The following is a 13137-nucleotide window of genomic DNA, read 5'->3' on the forward strand; positions in this document are numbered from 1 at the left end:
CCTCAGCCACTAAGTTTACACAAAAGAGGAGCTAGCGGGCCTAGTCTGTCGCCTTGCTCTAGTCCGCTGGTCTAGACTCTAGACTGGTCTCGGCTACTCCAGTTTATTCCACCCTTGCCTTCGTCCAGCTTGGTCTAGTACGGTCTAGTCCACTCTCGCCCTCATCTAAACTGGACTGGTCTCGTCTGGTCTAGTCTAGTATAGCCGCGTCAGGTCTAGTCTAGTTGAGTCTAGTCTAGTGGGTCTAGTCTCTCCAACAAGTTCAAGTGTCTTCTTGCCCATAGGTTGGGTGGATCTTTTGTTGTTGCATGACACATACAAGGTGGTCTAAAGACCGACCAAGCCCCCTAAGGAGTCCTTTGCAGCACTACAGTCTACCGCAGAAACCGTCAACCCTTCTTACGTAGTAGAAGTCCTCCACCCCACTTCCACTCCCCTCACAAGCATCTATCTCAACCAGATCTTGCAATGGAGGAGTTGACCAGGATTCTGGCCAAGGTCAACATAAAGTTTCCGACTTTCAAGGGACTCTCCCTAGAGGATGTAGACGACCATGTCAGGAGGTTTGTATCCCTCTGCAAACGTCGTGGTCTCAACAGAGAAGATGCCTACCTCGTTGGCCTTTCCGTCAACCTTGGATAGCTTAGTAGACACATGGTACAATCAGTTTTCCATTTATAACTGGAGCGATACAACTGGCTGTAAGTGGAGGGCTCACTTTCTGTACCACCAAGCACCGAACCGGGAGTACCAAGAGTTAAGCTGCTTGTACCATCAATCAACTAAAGATCCCTCGCACAGACAAGGGTTGGCATTCATGTGACCACATGCTGGAGGGTGGTGCCACAAGATTAATGTGCTTGTGGCTGACTATGGTAACACTTGGGACATGCAATTTAGATATTCATGATAGAGTAGCCAGTACACTCTGATGAAGGATGGCAAAAAAACATGCTGTGCCCTTGGTTAATCATGGTAACAATCAGGCCTTCCATTTTCACATATCTCCTTGGCGTGACTACCACACCAACTGAGAAACTAAGAAATGAAACCTGTCCAGGTGTGTAGGGTGGCTAGCGTTAACTCGGTGTGAGCTTCTATAGCATTCGTTCTGGCTCTGGCAGTTATCGATCTATATTCACCAATACCAGGAACCAAATCCTATTTTAGTAATGCCAGAGGCAAGTCATGACTGTATCTCGAAAGACTTATGGTTCACAACAAACCTGAGTTGCCAATGCTGCGTTCCAGCGTGTTGTACGTCCTCCCTCTTTTTGCGAATATCTAATAGTTACTTGACTTTGTGTAGCAATGGCTGCATTACTGTAGAGGTCGAAATGTCGCTTGGATAGCCACGTCCGTACTGCTTCTTGTATAAACATAGCAGCAACCTCCTGGCGTTTCCTCTTGAATAAAACACGGTCCATATGGCCTGAGATTTGAAAGCTCTAAATTACACACTAACACAATAAAATCGAATCATTTAATAAAATTACCTTCAATGACTTATTTACCTCGCCAATGAGCTTGAATGATTACCGCAGCCATGCGCATAGTGATAAAAGTCTTTCGCCCGATGTAACTGCGGAACTTTCTCTGTATAATTCTGATGCTTTTATTCAAAGCCTCTGCTCTCTGAGCATTCAGTTTTGCCATTTCTCCAACTTTGAGAAACACTTTAGTGATGCCTAGCTGTAAATGTGTAAAAGATAGACATAATAATGTTATCACGATCTCAATGCCCGGCAGTAAATAGACGTAAAATAGCTGGGCAAAATGAGTGTTCCTGCTGCTCACCTGATACTTCTCTATCCCCAACCTCTTTAGAAGCTTCTGTGTTGCTGATAATTTGTTGAATCTGAAACAGATTAATATCACTAAGTGACTAGACAAATCACGAGGAAGCACCTACTGAATGTGAAGGGTTTGAATCTTTTGAACCAACAAAAACAGTGGTTTTACAGTTTTCACTAGAATTTTTTCCTTAGATTGCTGCTTATACTCACTGGCCTTGTATTGCATCTGGAGCCAAAAATCCAAAGCGTTGAAGAAAATCATTGTACTCTTTGCGAGTTGGATATCCTGCACAACTGATGCGAACGGCCTCAAGAACTCCCTGTAAATGCAAAGAGAAAATATTCGAATTTTGACACCAATAAACCAACCATCACATACAGGCCCAGAAAAAGGAATGTACCCCGCAACGTAGCTGGTGAATCACACTTTTGATTTCAAATTGTCCAGGTTTGTTATCATTATTTGGTTTTACACAGCGAATAAAGTGTGGCTCTGTCATTCTCAATGTCTCAACAAGTGCTTGGAGTTGTTGCTGCAGATTGAAAATCAATATAGTGATAAGAGCAATCTATATATGTTTCATTCACCAGTTCCTATAAATACCAAATATGCTGTAGTTATACTATAGTCTCAGATTGTTACTTCCCTACCTTGAATCGTGTTGCAACAGAGGAGAACTTATAGCATGATCTGTTTTCATCTGGCTGGAATGTGAATAGACCAGAGACAAAAGAATCCTTGGAAGATAGTAATAAATCTTCATGCTCAACCACCACATAGTCCTTATTCTTATCCAGAAAAAAATCTGTTTGATAAGTTACCTGTAACCCCAATATGGATGGCATTTAGTTTGAAAATCCTAAAGAAAGAATCTAGAACATGGAAAAACATACCTCCCCTGCATAATGAGAGATAATGAACTCCGTTGAAGAAAGTTTTGGCTTTTTGAAGCGTCCATGGCTCTTAAACGTCTGAAACAAACTTGTAGAGAAGGTTTCTCTGGTAGATTTTGGAAACATACTGCACATCAAAGAGCAAGACATGGCTGTAATCCCCAGGATTTTTCAGCTTTAAAATAGAAAGAGTTATTGTATCAAACTGAACAGAGACATCAGTTATAATGTATCACCAAAGATGAACTTTCAGCTCGTTGGTATTGGAAGGAACTAACTTGAAGTTTTGTGAGAAGGCTGTGAATGAGGATACTATTCTTTGACACAGCCAGAATCATCTTTGTTCCAGACTCAAATATGTAGATTAATCCAATTCTTAGCCTTAGGCCTCCGCCAGAGGGGCTAGACGAAGCTGACTTGGTCCAGTACCAAGCGTGGGGAGATCGTGAGATTGAATGATTCTTGTAAAATTCAATTATGAGATGCTCATGTGACATGGGTGCAAACGCCCTAGATTATCCTTTATATACAAAAAAAGATTTTGGGGCCTGGCTAGATTATGGGCACCTCGGCAAGTTTGTGGCTTGTCCCAAGCCCTTGCTGCAGAGCGACCCACCTAGGAGACTTACTGGCAAAGTTTATGGAAGCGGCTGACAGTTCAAGATAGGTAATGGGGGTGTAGGGGGTTTTTTTTTTTTTTTTTTGGTGGTTGGGGTTGTCGTATGAGGTTGGGGTTGTCATCATACACCACCTCTTTGATCTTGGCTGTGCAAGGGTTGGTGCCAAGGCTACTCCGCCTTTAGTTTTCATGTGCTTACTGCCTCTAGTGCATATCGCTTGCTCATCCCCCCACCTTCAATTTCAGAGCATGGTAATCAGTTATGGAATTTGCACAAACCCCTTCGCTGATGGTAAAGCATGCTACAAAAGATTTGAAAGTGCAAATTGCCTCTCAAATAGAGGGTTTTCTTTTGGAGGTCTTACTACTACGCTTCTTGTTGGGGTTCTTCTAGCACGTTGGCGCATTGCTTCTTCTTTATGTTGCTGTGGGCCATCCATGTGTTAAGACAGTACCTCATATATTTTTGCGTTGTTCTCATGCTCAAGATCTTGTTCGTGAGCTTACACAAAGGCTGCAATGTCGTTCCCTTGTTGCCGTTTTAGAAGATTCTTTTGGAATTATGGTCAAGTGAATCCCCTATTATCATCATATGAGTGTTTTCTGCAATTCTGGGCCCTTTGGGCTGTTTATTACACACATAATCACCTCCAGCAAGCTTTTTGTCAAGGCAGCAGTTATTCAAATTTACCCTACCCATACTTTCGTACTCACCTACTTCAATCCCTTTCTCATTGTTTCCATTTGGGAGACATCACGCTTCAGCAGTTTGAGGTTTTCTATGACTGTTTCTATGTTTTCCTAACCAGCAGAGAGGTCTGTCTATTTTAAACTCTGAAAAATAAAGACTAGACCATAAGAAACTACACAATAATGTCTGCTTGGATTATTCGTCCTTTTACCTCTTAAATAGTTATGCTCATTAGGCTAAAAAATAGTTAGTTAAGCAAACCTTTACTAACAGTTGATATTGGGAAGACGTCTTACCATGCTTCATCTAGAAGAGACATAATCCCCAATGGTCTCTGCAAATCAACAGCATCAACCCATGTAAGAAGACTTACCTTTTGTTTGTGCCCAGAGATATCCTTTCAGGAAGAAATCAAGATAGAACTGTTCAACTTGTGTATCATCATACAAACTTCACTTGTTTTTTTGACCAACAAAAAGGACACAAAAGAAGAAATAATAAGGGAATACCTTTAAATCTGAAAGACAATATCAGTTTGAAAGTCTTTTTTCTTGAGCTCAGCTGCTTCCCCCCCCCCCCCCTCAAGGCTCGCGCTGCCTGCTACTCTCACCTCTGCCTTGCCCACGCTGCCCATCCTCGCCACAGCAGGTTTCCCCTCGCTGCCCGCCCTGCCCGAATTGCCTTCCCTGCCGCACTCCCCCCCCCCCCCCCCCCCCCCCCCCCCCCCCCCCCCCCCCCCCCCCCCCTTCCTCTCGTTTCACTGTGCCGTTCTCCCTCCTACCGTTTGGACCTCCTTCACAGAGAGGGTTTGCAGCAGCAAAGGATGCGTCGGCACCACGTCCTCTAGCAGTAGCAAACACACATGGAGGTTCCTGCTCCACCCCAAAGGGACTCTGACGAAGCCCCCTCGCCCAACCCTGCAGAGCCAACCATGAGACTTGCTCTATCGCCGAGGGAGCAAGCGAGCCATGGAGCATAGGTGGAGCGCCTTCAAGCCACCTCCGTCATTTACAATATTATCGGCACCCGACTCAGCAAAGGTGAGGTACGCGACCTTCTCCAAGGCCGCCTTCTTTCAGAGGTGGGAAAGATCATCGACATACATCTCCTCACCAGATCGACTTTGAGACTCCCTAGATGGCTTCCAAGGTCACTTCGATGAGCCCGCTGCCCATAAAGCAGTCAAGGCTCTCTTTCAACAGTGGAGCCATCGTTTCGACCCTGATCCTGATGTTCTTGTAGAGAAAGCAGACTTGCCCATTCCAATCTGGTTCCCCAGCCTAAGGAGAGAGTACCTCCGGCCAAGATTGATTCCGAGTTTGGGACTTCCTTGGAGACCGTACACACGGCAACTTCAGCCGTTGCCAAGGCAACAGGTATACCTACTATCTGCATTTTGGTTCAGGGCACCCACACTCTCTCGAAGGTAGTTTGTCTGCGTAGGGTGAGCGGCGGCTGGCTCTTCCAAAGCGTAAATATTTGGTGTATTCTGGTCTCCTGAACCAGTGCTTCATATGCAGCATAGTTACCACCCGAAACAAAAACGAGAGAAACGGAAACGAAAAAACCGGTGTTTCAGTGTTTCGTCCGAGGCAGAAACAGTTGAGAAACGGCATTTTTTTTTTCAATTTGTAAACAATGTATTTCAAAAAACAAGTAGCCTAGAAGGGGCCATAGGTGTATTCAGAATTGAGAAAAATGAGAAGACCAAAGGTTTCAAACTTAATGCTCAAACACACAAACGGTAAACCTACTAGTTACAAGTTTCCAACTTACCACTTCATAGACTGTTTTCAAACCAGAACCTAGTACTTCACGGTGTGACGAGTCAAACCAAGATACAATCACATGATACATGTAAGTTTGTAACATGTGACATGTTAAAATGTCAAGAGCCATGACTCATGGTATCCATGATCCAAACATTAATGTCATAAAACACGGTCAAAGGTGAGGGTCCTAATATGTCTAATACATATCACTGAAATCACTGCAAACATAAGATAGGGTCCATAATCAAAATAGTACGCCATAATGTGAATGATGATGCTCAAGAATCATTTTAAAAATAATTCTCAAGAACCTTTTTAAAAAATGACATCCCGAAACGCCGTTTCGGCCGGTCCGAAACGGTGGGAAACTCTGTTCCCCTCCACCCCCCCAAACGCCGTTTCGTGTGACTATGATATGCAGACAGACGGGCCATCTCCCGAAGGCATGTCCTCACAGGAGACCTCGGCCAGCGACAGGCTCAGCCTCCCTAGGCTAGACCGGCATAGCAGACGGAAACCCAGAACAGGCTTGCACTCCTTCAGAGATGCGCGGCCAATTGGCTAATGATTGGCAGCAGGTACATGGCCGCTGCCCGCCAGGGACAAGCTCGCCACAGCGGCCCCCCCTAGTGGTCAACCCACGACAGGTTAGCAGCATTGGGTTCCTATAACAAACCGGATTGACCCTTTACAGCAAGATGCTCTTGTGGAGCCTCCATCCACCTCAACCTCGCCATCAACACCCCCCCCCCCCCCCCCCCCCCCCCCCCCCCTCCTCTCAATTTGCGGACTACTCATCTCTCTAACGGCTGGTCGGAGGCTGGAAACAGGGTACGCAGCAGGCAGCAGAGACATTTGAGGGCGAAAGGAAGCATACACAGGAGCACCGCGGGCACTGCATGAGAATGCGCAGGCTGCAGAGGCTTATGCGAAGGGCTGCTCACTACTGAAAACCAGTAGCGCGAGGAGAAACGATTGCAGGGCTGAGGGCATTCGTGACGAGGCGGAGGCTGCAGAGCAGAGCACGACACGGCCTCTCTCAGCGCTGCCCTGAGACCTGCAAGGTCTGCCTTGCGTGCTGAGGCCTACACGAGAGAGTCCCGCGCTGTTCTACGCGTAGCACGTCCGACAGACCTACGCACGCCCCAGTTGTTCTACGCGTAGGAAGTCAATATCTTCTACGCTATTTCATTTTAAGCCTTAAGGAAATTTTAAGTTAAAAGAGATTTTAAGCCTTAAAGTTTAAAGGCCTTTAAGCTTTGAAATAAGCTTTTAAAGTTCAAAGGTTTTTAAGCTTTCCCTAGTGCCCTACCCCACATTTGTGGCTCGGGTTCGATGGATCCGCCCATCGAAGGGGAAGGCCCGGGTGTAGATAGCTACACCACCCCAAAAAAAACGACGGCTACTTTCAAACGGAGAAACAGAGATACAATACTATCACCAGGATCCTTACGAGTCGGAAAAACCTCCAGGATACATGACGAGCTACTGATGGAGAAGGTCCAAGTGATGCTCAAATCAGAGCTAAACTATATGAGGGATGACATCAGGAAGGAAATGCACGCGAAGCTCAGAGCTACAAGAACTCCATGTATGGAGACATGATGAGAGAACTAAGGAGAGAGATCCGGGGGATACAGAATGAGGAAATTCAAACCGTGAAAACGGAATTACGAAACCTAATCAAGGCCGAAGTAAATGTAACAAAATGCGTTATGCAAAAAAAACTCGATGAGGCAGTAGCAAGTTTTGAAGCATGGAAAACAAATATGGAAAAGCACATGGGGGAAAAAGATGCAATAATCGAGGAGCTAAAAGGAGAACTTGCGGCTTGCAAATCTGCAACTAAAGAGAAGGGAGACGACCAACCTTCGGTGCTGAAGGAGCTCGAGAACATGAAGGATCAGATGAAAGCTCTACGGGAAGGAGATGAACAGAAATCGAAAACGGCATCTTCATGGGCGGAACGTCTTGTTAAAACACAAGAAAAGGTTGATGAAGCAGAGAAATGGATTGAGGATGCGAAGAAAGGGAAGGCCCAGATGCCTGAGACCACACCTACCTCCACCATTATTAATATGACCATTGAGGAAGAGCAGAAACCGAAGAATCTGGCTCTGCATGTGCGGGTCACAGTAGTCAAAGACAAAGAGAATGTAGATGAAGAAGTGAGGGAACTGCTACAACGCATGGGCATCACAGAGCCTACTCACACAAGTGCATGGAGAGTGGGCAAGAAAGGAATCGACGAGAAGGGAAACGTAAAGGATAGGGCACTTATTCTCCGCTTCCCTAATATAGAAATAAGGAAAGAATTTCTAAAGAAGAGGCCAACTCTTAAGAAAACCGGTATTTTCCTGGGAGATGACCTTACATTGGCACAAGTGGCACACATGCAAGAGTTGATGCCAGAGATCAGGGCAGCAAGAGAAAAGGGGAAAATCGCCTTTTACAGAGGAGGGAAAGTAGTGGTTCTGGAAAAGCGCTCATCATGACGGTGCAAGACCTATCGGCATAGTTACATGGGACGGCGGGTCGGGGTCGGAAACGGGGTCGGGACGGCAAAAGTCAGGAAACAGGGACGGGGGTCGGAACGGCAAAAAAAAAAGAGAGTTTTTTTGGCATTTTTTGACCTACACACATGCCACACACATAGAGCATCACTTTGACCATAAATTTACACTAAATAGACCAAAGAACACGAGTCATATAGGCTGAAATGTGCTAATAAAACATCGATGATCGATCGATACAAAATGAGAAGTGCATGCCACAAGGGCTCAAGAGTCAGAAAGCCTAAAGGACTTAGGACAAGCCTGAGGCCTCAAGGATAACAAAAAGTACAAAGGGCTATGTAGTAGGTAGAGTCGTAGACTCAAGAGTCTAGACTCGAGAGTCGAGTGATCAATGATCATCAAACTCAAGAAGTGCTCGCCTGTTGAATCTCCACATCGTCGTCGTAGTCGAGGTCGTCAGCAACATATGAGGGCTTCGGCTCGGGAGGCTCGCATTGAGGCTCGAAATCCTCCTCTAGCTCCTCCAAAAGAGTATCGGCCATAGATGGATTCTCTTGTGCCATCTCCCACTCAGTGAAAGGATCTGCCTTGTGTGTGACGCTCTTGGCAAGCATGCGCAAGTTAGCGCTCACAAACACCAAATCATTGGCCCTCTGAACCCCAAGGCGATTCCTCTTCTTAGAGGCAATGTGGCTGTACACACTCCATAGTTGCTCCAAGCAACTAGTGGTACATGCTTGGCTAAGGACACGAACAGCCAAGCGCTGCAAATGTGGGCCATCTCCTCCATAGTCCTCCCACCACAAAACCGAGCCAATCTTGTTGCGATCAAGCTGTGCATCTACACATCCATAGGAGCTCTTCTTTTGCCTGTAGTTGAGTAGCTCATCTCTAATCTTGCGCCTAATGTCACTGCTAGGCTCAAGGCGCTCCAATGCAAGCCGCCATCCTTTGCTCACCTCCTTGTCGGTCTCTTGACGCCTTCCTTGAAACTCAGGGTCAAGCACATAAGCTGCCGCATGAAGTGGAGAGTAGTATCCATTCCACCTCGACTCACACAAGCCATGAATCTCCGCATACTGAACAGGGTCAGGCACAAGCTTCTCAAGTGCCTCTATCATCCGATCCATGGCTTCGTAGACTTTGCCAATGCATGGCTGCAAGCCATCCACCACTCGAAGTAGGTGTAGAATAGGCTTGACCATGGCGTCAAGAGTCTTCACCTCCTCCCACCAAGCGGCGCCGTCGGCCCATTCTCGGCATTTCAATCCTACTGCTGATGTAGACTCCGGCATGGCCTGGAACTCATCATTGAGAAAGAGGCCCCTTAAGGCTCCGCCACATGTAGACAAGCGGCCTAGCATAAGCCAATAGAATGCAAATCTTGTCTCTGAATATTTGAGCAAAGACAAGTTGCTCCTCTTTGAGAATTCATGGCGCACTTTTTGATGGTTGAGCACGAAGGAGACAATTCGAGAGGCGTCACCAATGGTGGGTGAAATCCATGACAAGTTCCCTATGTCCTTGAGGAGATTATTGAGGCAATGCGCCATGCAAAATGTGACATGGATGCTGGGATACATGCCCTCAATGATAGCTCCGGCTGCCCTATTTGACGCCTCTCCATCTGCAACCATACAAAGGACATTCTCCGGGCCGATGATCTCTATGGTGCTTGTCCACTCCGCAACAAGCATCTCGGCGGCCTTGCCACTATCAGATGCATCATGTGACTCTACAAAGTACATCTCCCCCCGAGAGTAGGCCACCACCCCGTGGATGGACCGCTTGCGGGTGTCGCTCCATCCATCTACAAGAAGAGAGACGCCATTGGTCTCCCACAAATCCTTTGTTGCTTGGGCCGCTTGCTCCACGGCAAGCTTCTCTTTGTCAAGGAGGGTGGTGCGAAGCCTCTCCGATGAAGGTGGCACATAAGAGGAGCCATATTCCCCTATTTTCGTAACCATGGTTCGAAAGTATGGAGACCTATCCACACAAAATAGAGCATGTTGCGTTAGTATGGAGAGTCGAGAAATTATAACCCATTATGAATACAAAATGGAAGATTGCAATGTGTATATGCCAAGGAAAACTCACCGCGAAGCATGGAAGGCAATGTGGTCGTGGAAGAAGAATCAGACAACCGACCTATCCACCTCTTCCTTCAATTTAGGATTCCAATTTTCGTTGAGAGTGGTTTGGCGATGCGGAAGGGAAGAGGACGGTGTAGATCCATGGCTCTTGAAGGTTCAAGAGATGTCGTCAAGGTTGGCTTCCCTTTGCTCTCGCGGTGTCGCCGTGGTGGAGGGATCAACGGCAACAAAACGGCCCCTCTTGGCCGCTTCCGCAACCTCATACACCGTGAGTTTCTCAAGAAGATCCAACCTCTTCTCGGGAGCTACATGAGGGCAAAACTTCACCTCGTGACCGGGTTCATGAAGAAGATGGGCTCGCACTTTGTTTGAACCACCCGATCTCTTGTATGGAAATGGCTTGCACGTCCATGGTCTTGCACCGCCACCTTTGCCACGCGAGCTAAAGTCGACTTCATCCCACCACGACCACGTTTGCACGGCGGGCCTCCTTCGAGAAGAAGCGGCTTGAGAAGTGGAGTTGGCTTGAGATGACATGATGGTGGAGAGACTCGAGAGAGTAGAGCTTAGAAGTTAGAAGGGTTAGAGGAGAGCTTGTGTGGAGAGAGAGTAAAGGAGAGCTTCAAAGTGGGTAGAAGAGGGAGAGGAGAGCTTCAAAGTTCAAACTTGAGCCTTGAGCTTGAGGGAAATGGAATGAGCTTGAGCCTTGAGCTTGAGGGAAATGGAATGAGCATTGAGCATTGAGACTATGAGTATTAAGAGGCCGAAGGGAGCCTTTTATAGCCTCCCAAGGGCCAAGGCTTAAAAAATATGGCAGTTGGGGCTGCACAGAGCCGTTGCAAACGGTCAAAAACGGCCATTTTTTTGAATCCGACCCCGGCCGACCCCTGACGTCCCCGTCCGGTCCGTCCGACCCCGGTCCGTCCCCCCTGCGACCCGCCCGTCCGGCCCGTTTTCCGTCCATCCCTCGGCGTTCCCAGCCGTTACCAGCCTGGTTACGGCCGTCCCCCGGCCCTAGGGCCCGTCCCCCCCGTCCCCTGTAACTATGCCTATCGGGCGACGCTCCGGATAGCGGCGTGGAATTGTAATGGATCATATAGGCTAGATGTAGGTGCCTTTGAAGACAGCTTTAGGGACAGAGACATAGTTTTCTACTCAAAGACACACCAGATACCGGGACAGCTTATGCCACATGTGAAGGGGTATTTATGGGAAACAGTTGGTCGACCAGACAAGAGATCTCTACGAGGTAGCCGGGGTTCAGGAGTAGTAGCAGTCTTATTTAAAGAGGAGCTGAGACCACTACTACAGATTATCAGGAAAGATGAACAAGCAAGGTATATGTGGGTGAGAATGAGAGCCGAGACAGGTAGATTTCTATATATCGCTATATGCTACTTCCCTCCAAGTACATCAGTCTACTCCTCACCTAAAGGACAGTCCCCTTTCTCCATATTGAATAATGACATTTGGGAGTTCTCTAGAGATGGAGACATCGTTCTCTTAGGAGACTTTAATGCCAGAACGGCCAACTCTCAAGCAGTATTCTATGATACTTCTGAGGAAATGCTCAGAGAAGTGGATTTATCACAGGAGGGGCTTACTAGAAATTCACAGGATAAAGAACACACTGAATATGGGAGACATCTCATGGAGATGGCAACTACACATGGTTTGGCCATACTTAATGGTCTAGAGAATTTCCCTTTATCTGGGAGATTCACATGCTTCCCGCACAGGCATGGGGCCAGTACGGTGGATTATGTCATGACTTCACCAAGCTTTATTTCTAGTATCGAGGACTTTAAGGTGGGACCCAGACCGGTTGGGATTGCAGTGGATCATGCTCTCTTGACCTTATCAATCTCCTTCCAATACAATGCCTCTCAAGTACAAAGGAAGAAGACACACACAAGATATATTTTCACGCCAGAGACTGATTCAGTCTATGTGGAACAGATCTATAATAGGATGTGGGCAGCCAAGCCAGTATATACTGTAGAGGAGATTACTTCTCAACTAGCAGAGATACCACATGGAGCAACACAAGAAGCATACCCACATACTCAGCCTGATCAGAAGAGAGGATCTGGGAACATGCCTCAAAACAGTTGGTATGACGAGGAATGCAGAGAGACGAGAACCCAGGTCCAGAAAGAGCTTACACTTGGGATCATCACATATAAGCAGTCTCAGATTGCTCTTCGGCGTATAGTACGTCGCAAGAAAAGGGCATTTTTAGCCAAACTGGAGAAGGATTTATATCAGCTCTTCTTGAGTCAGGACTCACATGAGGCCTTGCGTTTATTTCACGAGCACTCATCACCTCCGACAATTACTTCTCCTGAGATTTGGGGTCAATATGTAACATCATTATATACGGTATCTGGACAGCCTCCATTACCAGATCCGTTAGAGCCATGCCTTGCTACTAGTACTTTCTTTACTGCCGAAATGGTGGAAAAAGCCATTGATAAGATGAAGACAAGAAGAGCATATGATCATGAGGATTTAGTAGCAAAACATCTGATCCATGCAAGGGATCTACTTTCCGAAGTCCTTGCTCGTCTGTTTAATCGGGTCATGTGTGAAGGATTACCTGAATCTTGAAAATTATCTACTATCGTACCCATTTTCAAGTCAGGGGATCCTATGATACCCGGGAACTACCGTACCATTATGGTGGGTCACACATTGACCCGACTGTATGCATCCATTCTGGAACAAAAATTGAGTAGATGGGCAGAGAATGAGGG

At 46.7% G+C, this 13137-nt stretch overlaps 2 protein-coding genes across 12 annotated transcripts in view; one reads left to right on the forward strand and one right to left on the reverse strand.

Annotated features, from left to right (window-relative positions):
* Window positions 1–13137, reverse strand: part of LOC147454777 (myosin-11-like) — a 167389-nt gene that overhangs the window by 101770 nt on the left and 52482 nt on the right. For all 8 annotated transcript variants that reach the window (XM_086516609.1, XM_086516608.1, XM_086516611.1 and 5 more), the window contains 8 exons: window positions 4297–4334; window positions 2691–2817; window positions 2448–2618; window positions 2198–2329; window positions 2007–2116; window positions 1798–1858; window positions 1515–1692; window positions 1227–1432 (listed from right to left, as the gene is read on the reverse strand). In XM_086516609.1, the coding sequence (XP_086372735.1) occupies window positions 1227–1432; window positions 1515–1692; window positions 1798–1858; window positions 2007–2116; window positions 2198–2329; window positions 2448–2618; window positions 2691–2817; window positions 4297–4334 (1023 nt within the window). The remainder of the gene's footprint in view (window positions 1–1226; window positions 1433–1514; window positions 1693–1797; window positions 1859–2006; window positions 2117–2197; window positions 2330–2447; window positions 2619–2690; window positions 2818–4296; window positions 4335–13137) is intronic.
* The window catches only part of LOC147454778 (uncharacterized), a 162973-nt gene that overhangs the window by 101573 nt on the left and 48263 nt on the right, over window positions 1–13137 (forward strand). The window lies entirely within an intron of this gene.

The sequence above is a fragment of the Adiantum capillus-veneris genome, chromosome 7 (assembly GCF_014529385.1).
Source record: "Adiantum capillus-veneris isolate H3 chromosome 7, ASM1452938v2, whole genome shotgun sequence".
Taxonomy (NCBI): domain Eukaryota; kingdom Viridiplantae; phylum Streptophyta; class Polypodiopsida; order Polypodiales; family Pteridaceae; genus Adiantum; species Adiantum capillus-veneris.